General features: G+C 41.0%; 1 protein-coding gene and 1 long non-coding RNA gene across 8 annotated transcripts in view; one reads left to right on the top strand and one right to left on the bottom strand.

The window, feature by feature from the left end:
• Nucleotides 1-13,081, top strand: part of LOC122551378 — a 105,736-nt gene that overhangs the window by 8,546 nt on the left and 84,109 nt on the right. The window lies entirely within an intron of this gene.
• The window catches only part of raph1a (Ras association (RalGDS/AF-6) and pleckstrin homology domains 1a), a 176,300-nt gene continuing 166,446 nt past the window's right edge, over nucleotides 3,228-13,081 (bottom strand). For all 5 annotated transcript variants that reach the window (XM_043693158.1, XM_043693154.1, XM_043693155.1 and 2 more), the window contains one exon: nucleotides 3,228-11,276. In XM_043693158.1, the coding sequence (XP_043549093.1) occupies nucleotides 9,318-11,276 (1,959 nt within the window). In that variant the 3' untranslated portion in view covers nucleotides 3,228-9,317. The remainder of the gene's footprint in view (nucleotides 11,277-13,081) is intronic.

Here is a 13,081-nt window from a genome sequence, read left to right as displayed (position 1 = left end):
AGGTATAGGGTGTGTCTAGGTGAGATGCTATTTGGAGGGTTGATATGGACCTGATGGGCCAAACAGCCACTTTTCATGTTGCAGGGACTCCATGATTTTCGTGTCTGTCCTAAAGTCCAATTGAAGCTAGTGTTCAGGTTTACTTGTCACTTCAGCAAATGAATGTGCTCCTACAGCACAACGGTATGTAAGCAATTTAAAAAAATATATCATTAATGGGATGTGGACTTTACAGTCCTGGCTATGGTAGCATTCATTGCCCATCTGTTAATTGCCTTGAGGTGCCATTGTGAACTGCTGCAGTAAATTTGGTGTTGGTGAGTGAATGGTTTGTGGAAAGAAACTTGCAGGTGGTGATGTTCCTATGCTTCTGTTGCTCTTGTCTTTATGATGGCTTTGGAAAGTGCTAAATAGCCTTGGTGAATTTCTGAAATACATCTTGTCGATGGAACACACTGCCACTACTGTGTCTGCTGGTGGTGTGAATGTGGATGTGGTGCCAATCAAGTGGGCTGTTTTGTCCTGGATGGTGTCAAGCTGCCTGTGTATTGTTGGAGCTACACTCATTCAGACTTGTGCCTTGCAGATGGTGGATAGGCTTTGGAGTCAGGCGAGTTGAGTTTTACAGTAAATGAAGAAACCCAAGAGAGAAAACATGACACACACTGGACTCACTTTTGTATTCCTAGCCTCTGACGTGCTCTTGTAAGCAGTGTTTTATGGCTAGGCCAGTTCTTTTCTGATCATTGGTAACCTCCAAGATCTTATTGGGGTAAGATCAGTGGTGGCAGTACCATTTAATGGCAAGGGGCAGTGATTATGACTTTCATTTGTTGGAGATGGTCATTTACCTGACCTTGTAGGGTATGAATATTACCTGCTCCTTATCAAACCAAGCACACATTTTCCAGGTATTGTAGCATTTGGACATGGATTGGTTCAGTATCTGAAGAATCATGAATGGTGCTGAATATTGTGCCATCATCAGGACATTTCCTTGCCCATCTCTCTGGGGCATACTCAGGAATGGTGTTGTTTGGGACATAAGTTACAATGCTGTCAGAATGACTATCAGACTACTGCTTGATGTTAGTAAGAACTTTGTAGGTCATGTCAAGGTCTTTTGCTTTTTCTCATACCTAGGTCGATGCCAGGTGGTACTTCAATATAACAGATGCTTGACCACGTAAGGATAGCAGAGTCCCTTCCATTAACAGGCATTAGCTTGTTGATATGTGTATTAGTTCATTGAAGTTACTTTCACTTGGTCTGCTACTGATTCAAAGTAAAACACAAAGATGTCTCCATATTAGTATTTAATATGGATTATTCTAGAAGGATGGGAGCACTTCCTTTCCTGCGAATCAATACTGCAGCATTACTTCTCCCAGGAGATGCTGAAGCAAGCTAATATTAACTTCTCATTTATAATCTAGGAAATAAGCCACAGAAATTAGTGCTATATGTTAGCTTGACTAAGATGACACAGAGGCCTATATTTAACTTGAAATCAATTTATTATCATAAAAACTGTTATGTTTCTCATGCATTAATTACAGTCTTCAGTATTAATATATTTCAGTTTACACTTTTTAAAAAAAAAAGAAACTTGCATATGTTCTTCTCTTAGAGTGAACATGGGTGGAAGGAATGAAAGTTATATACAATATTACTCTCTACTTTGACACTGATCTTTCCCTTATTGAGCCAGATACTCCCTGGAGTAGGGGTGTCAGATGGCCTTTAACAATCTGGTACAGTATTTTGTTGTGGCCAGAGAGTAGGCCAACCATCTCTGCATTTAAACAGCAGCACTCCAAAATATCTTTACAACATTATAGTGAAACAAAACACAGAAACATGGCTTTAAACCAATCAATCAATCATGAATGGTTGGGAATAGCTGTGATATTTCTAAGCACCACTGAACAGGTTACAGGATGCCCCTTCACTTGTCTGATTTAAGGCTAAACATTCCCCAGTCTCCAATAATTAACTGTACAGACACTAAGCTTGGCATATCATGGGATTTAATGGTGAATTGTCATGGAGTCCTCATGTATTTCATGACATTCTCTTCACCCACAACATCTCTCTTCACCCCCCCCCCCCCCCCCATCCCAAACCAAACATCCTGTCAGTCAGTGACGCCACACAAGTGTAACAAGTGATATGCACCTGAGTCCAGTTTAAAGAATGCTTCTGAGTGCAGTCTTGTGGTCAATATTATATCTGAATTATGTGATGCAAGAAGGTTTCACCAGTTCCAAAAGGAAATTTGCAGAATGAGCAGTGACAATGGTCTTCAACAGGTTTACAGCTAATCTCTCTCAAAAGAAAGTAAATTTGGTCTGTACAGTTTGGAAAAAAAAAGTTGGGACAGCAAGAACAATTGTCCCAGACTGTGGCTCATAACTGTAATAAATAAACTGAACTGCCCTCCCAAATACCCAAGACACTCTCAAAATGTTCCTGAAGAAGGGCTCATGCCCGAAACGTCGATTCTTCTGCTCCTTGGATGCTGCCTGACCTGCTGCGCTTTTCCATCAACACATTTTCAGCTCTGATTTTCAGCTCTGATCTCCAGCATCTGCAGTCCTCACTTTCTCCACACTCTCAAAATGGGAAAGGTGCAAACAATGTGGTCAGTAATGTGACAAAAAAAGGCCCAAGACCACTTCAACCCTTGCAATGACTGTAAACAGTACTGCAGTAATTTATCGATAAGCCTTGTCAATGAATTATCATCTCATTTCTAAACTTAACCTTCCTAAGCGTTACACAAACTACACTACCAGGGCATCAAATCCAGTACCAAGAATCTGTCTGTGAACTCCTCCTCTCCGCCCAAATCCAACACACCATTCGTAGTTCCAGCACCTACAATTGATTCTTTGGCTTTTTTCTCTTTGGTAGAAATTCTCCATTTCACCTCTTCCCGTCTCCTATCCTCTCCCACCATCATAACCTCAACCTTCCTAGTACTAATTTTCACAAGAAGTTTGAGATTAGATTAGATTAGATTCCCTACGGTGTGGAAATAGAGCCTTCAGCCCAACAAGTCCACACCGACCCTCCAAAGAGTAACCCACCCAGACCCATTTCCCTCCGACTAATGCACCTAACACTAAAGGCAGTTTAGCCTGGCCAATTCACCTGACCTGCACATCTTTGGACTGTGGGAGGAAATTGGAATACCCAGAGGAAACCCATGCAGACATAGGGAGAATATGCAAACTGAACACAGTCACCTAAGGCCGGAATAGAACCTGGGTCCCTGGCACTGTGAGGCGGCAGTGCTAGCCGCTGTGCTGCCCCTAGACAATGAGAAAGGCCAGTTGATTCTCAAGGCCTTTGTAATAAATTCTCAACATTTGTCGTTTTATAAAAATCCAGTTAAGAAAAAGAAAACACACCAGACCATAACCTCACTTTTGGTTTACAAACTGCCTGTACAATCTGTAAATAGCCTCCTCCCTACTTACTCATTGGTACTTGTTCCAGTATTGCATACCTTCAGTAACTTTGCTCTTGCTATAAAGGATGCTATTTTAAACAAAAAAAACACTGACTGCTTTATAGTGTCAATTGACAATTGCACAAGTTACTCACTTGCAGTACCATTCGGGGTTTCCTAGATTCCCTGTGAAAGAGAGGAGGAGGAATGGTACTGGTGAAAATTGGGTGGTGGGCAGTGTTGAGGGGTTTTTGTTCATTGTCACATTTAGCATCAATAATAAAAATATTGTTGCTGTAATTTCTATTCATGGCACTCCCAAAGTCACCAAAATCTAGAGGAGATTCATCAGTAAATTGGACATTGTTTTATTGCACAGATGGAGACGAATTAGCCTATGTGCACGCTAACTCCCAATGGATTAAACTAGTCAATACTGCCCACCAGTTTAATCCCCCTGGGGCTGAAAGTTTATTTGCTTCCAAATGCCTTCCCCATTTCTTTTTGAAATCACTGCTTCTACTTCCACCTCCAGTGGGCTGAACTCAAGGTTGTCTAATCACCAATTTATAGCCTTTATCTGCTGAGACCCTATTTCCTCAATTTCCCCAAAGGAACCAGAATAACTTAAATTTCTTCAACCTAGATCTGGGAAAATGTATTTAAAATGTATTCTCATTCTATTTAATTCTTCTTTGTGTGAATCACAATCGGTGGCTTGAGGGGGCCTGAGAAATAATGGACTTAGCATGAATAGTTTTAATTTCTAACATGAAGATTGGACACTTTGTAGCCTTTTTTTTAAAAAAAGTACACTAATCTGTTTATTACTTACCCAAAGACAGTGTGTCTGGATATAAAGTTGCAATAACATAGAAAGAACTAGTGTAGATTTTGTTTCAGACTGGAGAACAGTAAACAATGGTGTCCCAGGGATCAGTGTCAGCGCTATCTTTGATATGATTGGCGACAGGAATATATAAGGCATCATTTTGAACTCAAAAATAGTTAACAGGGAGAAAGATCATAAATTCTTGAAATGGACAGAAGGCATGATTCAATTTAAAGCAAAGAAGTGTGAAGTGATACATTACTTCTCCTCCTCCCTTCCAAAATGCAAGTTTAATGCCCATTTGTAAAATGGGGTACAAAGACCAGGAGAATTGAGGGTTTTTACAAAAATCTTTATCTGCCACTTGCAAGGAGGGAACACTTAAGGAATCTGTGGCTTCACATGCACAAGGGAGACATGCTAAAGCTTTACAAAATACTAATCAGGCCTGTGCTAGAGTTCTGCCCATTTCTAGGGTGTGGAACCCAGAAGATGTCAAGGTATTGGAGAGGATGTAGAGGAGATTTACTAGAATGATACCATTGAGGAAGGACTACAACATGTGAACATACTAGGAAATCCAGACTACGCTCAAAAGCAGAAAGTTAAACAGATGGTCAAAATCCTACATGATTTTGAGCAATAGAAAGGGAGATCTCTTTCCTCTGGAAGAAAGGTCAGTAAGCAGATGACATGAATTGAAGTAAATTTCCAAAATAAGAGCTCCTTTGCACAGATATGATAATTTAGAATACAATACCTGAAAGCGTTGTGGAAGTAGACTCCATAGTGATTTCAAAATAAAAATCATATACATTGTTTTCAAGGGAAGATAGATTTGTAGAAATATGGGGAAAGAGCAAATGATTGGAGTTGTATAACTTAGAAAGTGCCAGCAGAGACATAATGACCTTTACTGTAAGATTTTGATTTGTTTCATTAAATAATATGGTGAAAAATGGCAAAGTGGCTATTCCTTTTGCCCCCTCAAAATAAAACCTGCACTTCACAGCTCCGTAATTACTTATGAAGAGTTTAGAACATCCTGAGTTTGTGGAAAGTGCTTTTTAAATCCTTTCCTTCAGCCAGAGTGCTATATGATACAGCTCAATAGTTCAGTATCTTTTCATAAAGCAATGTTTATAGTTTCTAATTCTTAACCCCCTCTCCCACCACCACCACCACCTCCAATCTCAGTACTGAATAGGCTGCTAGCTCTATCCAAATTGACTTCTTGAAGTTAGTTAAAAATTGGACCACAATTTTCTTCCAGCTTTCAGAGTGAGGCATATGATAGACAGTAAATAACATTTAACTTGAACAGATAAAAAGATACCAGGCAATTTAATCTGGAATATGATCCTTCCATTATTGATGAAATAGCAAATCAGGTCGCAATTTTGTCTCCCATTCCAATGGATTAATAAAAGGTTAAAATAAACACCAACTTGGGGCAGTTCCCAATCTGGGTCACAATTAATAGACCTATTTGTCATGATTGATGGCAATTAGCAAGAACTACTTTTCATAGTTTCCCTATCCTGAACAAGCCTAGCTAGCAACAAAATCAGACCGCTGGTATTTTCTCTTTTGGTTTTTATCTCCATTTATCAGTTATTCCTGCTTACCTCCCCATGCTGCCATCTACATAAATACTAATCTCTTACCAGCTACCACTGGTTCTGAAGGTCACTGGACTTGAAACGTTAACTCAGTTGGTCTGGCATCATCAATGGACAGAAAGCAGAGTTTTTACATCAATCTCTCTGTATTTTTTTGATTTTGATTCCAGCATTCACACATTTTAAGTCTAGCTTAGCATCTTAAGTTAAACACACAACACAATGGGAGCTTGCTCATTCATTCCATGCTGGGCCACAAAAAAAACCTGAAAGATGTGGGACATTCATAAATACACGAATAAAACTGGATTCAGCTCAAGTGCACATTGCATAGGAGTAAACTAAAGTATATGCAGATTACTAAGGATCTTGGCTATGGTGAGTATGTTTCACATATATCCAACTTCCCAAACGGATGCTTCATTTTATACCAAAAACGAAGGAATAACTATTCACTAAAAACCTTTATGAGCTCTGAGATATGGTGCCATTTAGCAACTGATGCACTGAAAATATTAATAGAACCTGAAGGAGTGCTGTAATGAATGAAAATACTCTTTAACACACACAGTCTATGTACTTGGAATAATCTATGTATATGGCAGATGTGAATGGGACTATTCTGTGCAGTGAATAGGAATGCCTTGAACATGTGGTTGACACAGTGAATAGCAATGTACTGCCCAGTAGTCAATGTAGTGAATGGGAATACTCTGTATGTATATGGTTGATGTAGTAAATGAGAATACTGTGTAGGCATACATAATGGTGTAGTGATTTGGGAATACTCCACATAAACACAGTTGATTTAGTGAATGGCAATACTGTGTATGAACACAGCCTATGTAATAAATGGAAATACTTCATACACATGTAATGAACTGTGTTCCATGCACACATGGTACATGTAGAGGCTGGTAATTACAAGGTAGATATAGTGAATGGCAATGTTATGTATGAATGGAGACTATGCAGTAAACAGAAATACCTGTACCCATATGATATGTAGTGACTAGGAATGCTCAGCAGGCATCCTAATTATGAAGAGGAATGTATCACAGGGGTAAAGTGCTGGTGGGTACCAAATTGCTTTAAAAGATAGATCAATGATAGAAATCCCATTATTTGAGAACATCACAGATTGTCCCTTTTTACAGCAGAGAAGTTTAACCAGAGATTTCATGAAGACATTCAAAAAATATGAAGAGGACTTTGATAGGAGTAAGTAAATTAACTGTTTACAGCATAAGCAGAGATAACTGGCAAAGGAAGCAAGGCAAAGTAAATTTTGTTTTACACAGTGAATTATGATCTGAAAAGCATAGCATGAAAGACAGTGGCTGAAGCAGATTCAATGGTAACTTTCAAAAGGAATTTAGATATATTGGATAAAATTGCATGGCTGTTGGGAAAAGTAGGCAAAGAACTAATTGGTTAGCTCTTCCAAGGAGCTGGTACAGACATGAACCACATGGCTCCTCTATTCTGTAATATTTTGAGATGTCATAAAATACAATTACAACTGATCCAAAGGGTTGCCCACAACCACAGCATTTGTAATCTGATGCAAATACCAATGTCAAACATGCTGCTACAATGTTATGTGCTAGCTTATTTTGCAGTTGGCCTTTCATTCTGACACATTTCAAAGCAAGTCAGGTCCTGTGCTGACAGAACACCAATCTTTTAGAAAGGCAGAAATCATTTCAGTGAGGTCTGTAATGTAAAATCCATAAAGCTTTGATTCTTGACAGTAATGATCTTGTTTCTAAAAAACGAAACATACAAGGTTAGGCTGGGCAATCCCTTTCCAGAATTGTTTTGTTGCCCACCTATGTTAAGACACTGCTGAGTGGCTGGTCACACAGCCTTAGATCAACTCGCAAATATATTCCACATGGGAACATCCAAAAATGTGGAAAGAAAATGCTGTCAGATTTAATCTTGATAATAGATTTTTAAAAAATCTAAATTCAACTAATAGCATTTAATTAAATTCAAGAATGAGGATTTCTACAAGGAGTAATGTGATCCAATTTTGTTGAAGATGTATGCAGCCAGAGTTTTAAGAAAGGCATTTTAATTTACTGCCTATTTCTTTGCTGCCCTGTCCCCTTCACATACTTCCCTCCCCACAAGGCAGTTAATGTTGCTGGGTTACCTGGGTGCCATATTTAAGTGGGTAGCCTTCAGTAAATGTCAGGAAGGAATATAATCTCCCCACAACCAAGATGAATTTGACTTCACTGGCACATTTGCTTGAAAAGTGGGGTTAGTAGTACCAGGTTGCTTATTCCAGGTCAACTTCACAACAGAACAGCTATCGAGCTGTGATAAACTAACTCAACAGAAAACAGCGAATTAAATCTCTGACTAGCCTGCCAGCAAACCAGTTCAATTAGTTTATTAACAGTAGATTCAAATAAAGCAACTGTAAAAGTAGCAATGAGCTTTGCAATCTTATTCTCAGACCTGTGCCATGAGAATCCAGATCTATTCTTTAGCACCTTTTTTGGATTTGATCACTAAAAGATTCAAAGATTTTTAAAAAGATCTTTAAGTCACTGATGCTCTGTATCACCCTTCAAACAAGCTTAATCTTATGTAACTCCAACTGAGAAGCTTTTGTCAGTTTAATGGTGGACCATATATTTGCACTAAAATCGAAGTCTCAAGCATGGTTGGATAACTCAAATGGCTTTGCTATTTGACCCAAAATCAACAATCACCAGAGGACTGATCAACAATTTCCAGAAAAATTGCCACACCGTAGATTGTAGTGTTCCACCATTCTGCATTTCAATCAAAACATTTGAGAATTCCCAAATTCTGATCAGTTAGCATTCTGTAGGGTTTATTTCCATGAGGAACACTTAAGTGTTAAACCAACAGAATGCAGAAAATTGACATCCTTTGCCCAACTGATCACAATCCTATTTCTAGTCCCAGCTCCCTAAAACACAAAAAAAAACTGCCAGTAATAACACTGGGAAGGTGCCAATTAAGTCTTCCAAAGACAAAACTTCAAAATGAAATCACAATGACATTTAATCTAAGTGGAAGGAAAGCATTCCTTTTCGCTGGGTCCACCTCAACCACCCTCTCCACCACAGTACTAAATGGGAAACTGTCAGATAAACCACACATTCCAGACCCCTACCCCACACTAGGTCTCGTTATATGCCAAAAGCATCTATATTTACACAAGTAGAGCGATTTGACTTTACAAGTGAAACACAACACTTCACTGATCCAAGAATGAGGATTTCTACAAGGAATAATGTGATCTAATTTTGTTGAAGATGTATGCAGCCAGAGTTTTAAGAAAGGCAATTAATATCGCTCTGAATATTGCAGTTGAGTATATATGGAGCAGCATGTAAACAGCACATTGGCAGCTGGGTCATCAACAATCCCGACTCAACTTGGTGTTGTCTCCCCGTTTGGGTGGAGCTGGAGGTGGTCCACGCCGTAATGTTGCATAGCCTGAGATGTTGCCAGATGCATATGGGCCAGTGGATTCTTGGTCAAAAAGCAATTCAGGAGGAGGGGGAGGAAGCACCATATCGTCCATGGTTGTGATGGGCTCTGCTTTGGATACACGTGCAGAGGTAACTGAGCTATGTCGGGTAAAAGACTTTCTTTGCAGAGTCCTATTGAGGTCAGCCAGAAAATGCGGCTGTACAGACAAGGCTGGTTTAGGAGACACTGGTACTGGATTGATGGGAGGAGCCTGGTGTTCTGTGGATTCTCCTTGTGTCAAGCGGGTGCTGTCGCTCCTTTTGGGAAGTACTGGTGGTGGCGCCTTCTTGGTAGATGATTTGGACCATGTTTGTGGCTGAGGGTTTACCACGGCTACTTTAGGTGGAACAGCATTGGAGAAACCAGCAGAAGCTGCCATCTCTATTGGAGGAGGGGGGGGTAGAAGGTCTAAATCTGGAGGTGGGGGTGGGAAGTCTGAATCTGAAGGCGGCGAGGGAAACTCTGACACAGGCTCCTTCGAAGCAATTGGACCTACTGGTCCTTTTCCTGTCTGTCCTCCAAGTGGGAACATCAAATTTACTGCAGCCAAATTTAATTTGCCAGGCTTAGAGGGAGCAGGTGGTAAAGTGGTAGCATCTGTTGCTGGAGAGGCTAAGGAAACAGTTGGTTGTTCAAACTTGTTGCTGAGAGGCTCCACGGGTTTTCTGGACTCCTTCATATCTGCACAACTGGATCCTTTTATGCTGGAATGCCGCTGGGGTGTGGGAGGTGGCTTCTTAGCACCGGGACTGGATGTTTTTTTTGGTTTTTTGACTGAAGCTGATTTGACTGGAGTAGGAGGAGGAGTGGGGGTAGGTGGGGGAGGTTGGGGTAAACTGCTTTCAGGAGGTGGAGGAGGAAACTCTGGTGATGGGAGAGAACTAGGCTGCCATTTAGGTTTTGCTTTCACGGCTGGGGGTGACATAGGAGCTTGAAGGGAGGTTGCTGGCGGCTTTGGAGGTGGTGGAGGAGTCTGGAACTGGTTAATGGACTGTTTTACAATTGAAACTGTCGGAGGTGGAGGAATGGGCACTTGGTCTGTAGCTCCACCCAATTGCTTTGGTGCAGGTGAATGAGGGGATGAAGGAAGAGAGGGCGGTGGCAGTGGGATCTGTGCAACTGAGAACTTGGGTGGCTTTGCTGATGTTGCAGGAGGGGTTGGGGGAGGGGGTGGTGTTGGAAGAGGGTCCACCTGAACAACACTAGGCACTGCTGGTTTGGGAGCTGTTTGAGGTGGATGACTGACAGAGGCCCCAAATGATGCTCCTATCTGTTTAGGGACAATGGCCTGTAACAAAGCTGGTGGTGGTGGAGGAGGTGGTGGTGGTGGTGGTGGAGGTGGAGGTGGAGGAGGAGGAGGAGAAGGAACAACCAAGGGCTGCACAACGGCTGGAATATTTTGCTGTTGTAATTTCTGTGGAGGAGGTGGTGGGGTGAAGGCAGGTAGAATGGGGGAAAGATTGGATGGTTCTGGTTTCAATGCAGCCACAGCAGGGATTGTTTGAATGGGTGGCGGGGGTGGTGGAGTAGAGGGAACTGGCAGAGGAACACTTTGCCTGTCACTTTCAACCAGCAACTGTGGCTTCATCAGCTGTGAGGGTGGGGCTGGTGGGATAGCCTGCTGACTCACAGCTGGCTGATTAACAAAGGTATATGGGGCTGGCTGTTTGCTTGTCTGTTGTCTGCTAATGGTGCTGTATTTGTTAAAGGGTGCAGGAGGGGGTGGAGGTGGTGGTGGGGGTGGAGGAGAAGGCTGTGGTGCTACATGCGGCACACTGATCCTGGCCTGAGGGAGAGTTGGTGCTATTGAAGAAGAGTAGGATCTGACAGAGTCCGTCCTGAGCTGTGGAGAGATAGTAAATGTAAAAAGGTTATCAATTCTCCACAGCAAATCAGTTCATGGCATCACCTTTTCACTAACTCGATTGAGAAACTGCAGGCTATCAAAATTGGAATACAATCCTAACACAAGGAAGATCGCTGTACCCTCCCACTTTGATTTCTCTAAAATCTGACGAGCAGTAGAAATTATTCTCCTTTACTGAGTCAGTTAACAAAGGCAATTGGTCTCTCAGTCATGGAATGCAATGATGACCACTTATTATTTTTCCTTGTCTTGAGCTAGCTGATCCCGTCAAGTGGAGGGGCTAAAGTGCTGCAACTGGCTTCCAATGACCTTGAAACATAGGAATAAAAGCCAGGACTCCCTTTGCTAATTTGCATCAATGATGACTGACAAAAAAAAGCACATCTTTAACCGGAGGTGAATCTGCCTTCACTTAATTGAAATGATGTTAGAGTTCAGTCCATTGACATTCACTGCTTAGATGCACATGAAAAGTGGTTATTGGGTGAGCAACCAGAAGGTGGAAGGTGACAGGTGCTCAGCATTCTAATCTAAATGAGATGGATGAGCATAATGATTAAGTTCTGATCTTTTGACACCTAAAAATCTGCACTCAACACCAGTTGCACTCATAGCATTCGAGCTTCAAAGCCTTTAGAACAAAAATCAGTTAGGATAAATTTCTAGCAAAGTCCTCAGTGTAGTAATAAATGTAAGTAGTGTACAGTCATTCAGAATCTGTCAACATCACACAATTCAATGAACCCCAATCTACATTATGACAGGCTCCACAACACTCCTTTGGAACAGTAATTTGAGTGCTTGTTGGAATTCAGACTACCCCAAATTAATTTAATGTCTGAATGTTACAACCAGTAGAGAAGGGAGATTTGACACTTTGGATTGAGTCTGAACAGAGGTAGGAGACCAGTGTCTAATAGTATTCTCCAGATGGTGATCTCGTGCACAAAACTTCAGACTTGAAAAACCTGTGAAGTCTTTGCACATTACTTGCAGGGTTGCAATTAGCATTGATAGGATTCCCTGCAGAATGCCTCAAATTGTATTATTCCTTATGTCAAATGCATTGCATTCTGAGAGAATGTTCCACTCCAGTACAAATTACAAAAATACACATCCCTGACACAATGCAAGATTTGTACCTCTCATGGCACTAAGAGCTAACACAGTACTGTGATCTGCTTGCAGGCAATTTAAATTTATAGTTTTTGAAATACTGCATCTATCTAGCTCTGTGAATCATGCTGCTGGTTAAAATAGCAAGAAGCTAACTGACACCAGGTACAACACTGCAGAGTTTAATTCCCAGTTATTGATTTAGCTTGTTCTAGAATCTAGAACTCCCAGATTGCTTTTGCTCCACTTCTGAAGAATTCAGGATTGCTTCCTGAAAAAGGGCTTATGCCCGAAACGTCGATTCTCCTGTTCCCTGGATGCTGCCTGACCTGCTGCGATTTTCCAGCAACACATTTCCAGCTTTGCTCCACTTCTGGCTACCACGTCTTCATCTGGCTGGAGCCCAAGCTCTAGAATTCCTTTCCGAAACCCCTTCCCTCTACTCAATGAAGATATTGAAGACTGGGATATATTTCAGATATATTAGAAAGCATAGCTATTCTGATTTATAATTAAAGTCAGACTGAAATTTACTGAATTTTTATTCAAGAGTTTAAAAAAGGATTTAATATTGACACTGGAATTGCTGTGGTCTGAAAGGAACTGCTCAATGTGCATCTTTTGTCACATGGTTATTTCTCATCTCCTCTTGGAACTGACAGTCT

This window comes from Chiloscyllium plagiosum, chromosome 7 (assembly GCF_004010195.1).
Source record: "Chiloscyllium plagiosum isolate BGI_BamShark_2017 chromosome 7, ASM401019v2, whole genome shotgun sequence".
Taxonomy (NCBI): Eukaryota; Metazoa; Chordata; class Chondrichthyes; order Orectolobiformes; family Hemiscylliidae; genus Chiloscyllium; species Chiloscyllium plagiosum.
This window is presented reverse-complemented; position numbering and strand designations above follow the sequence as displayed.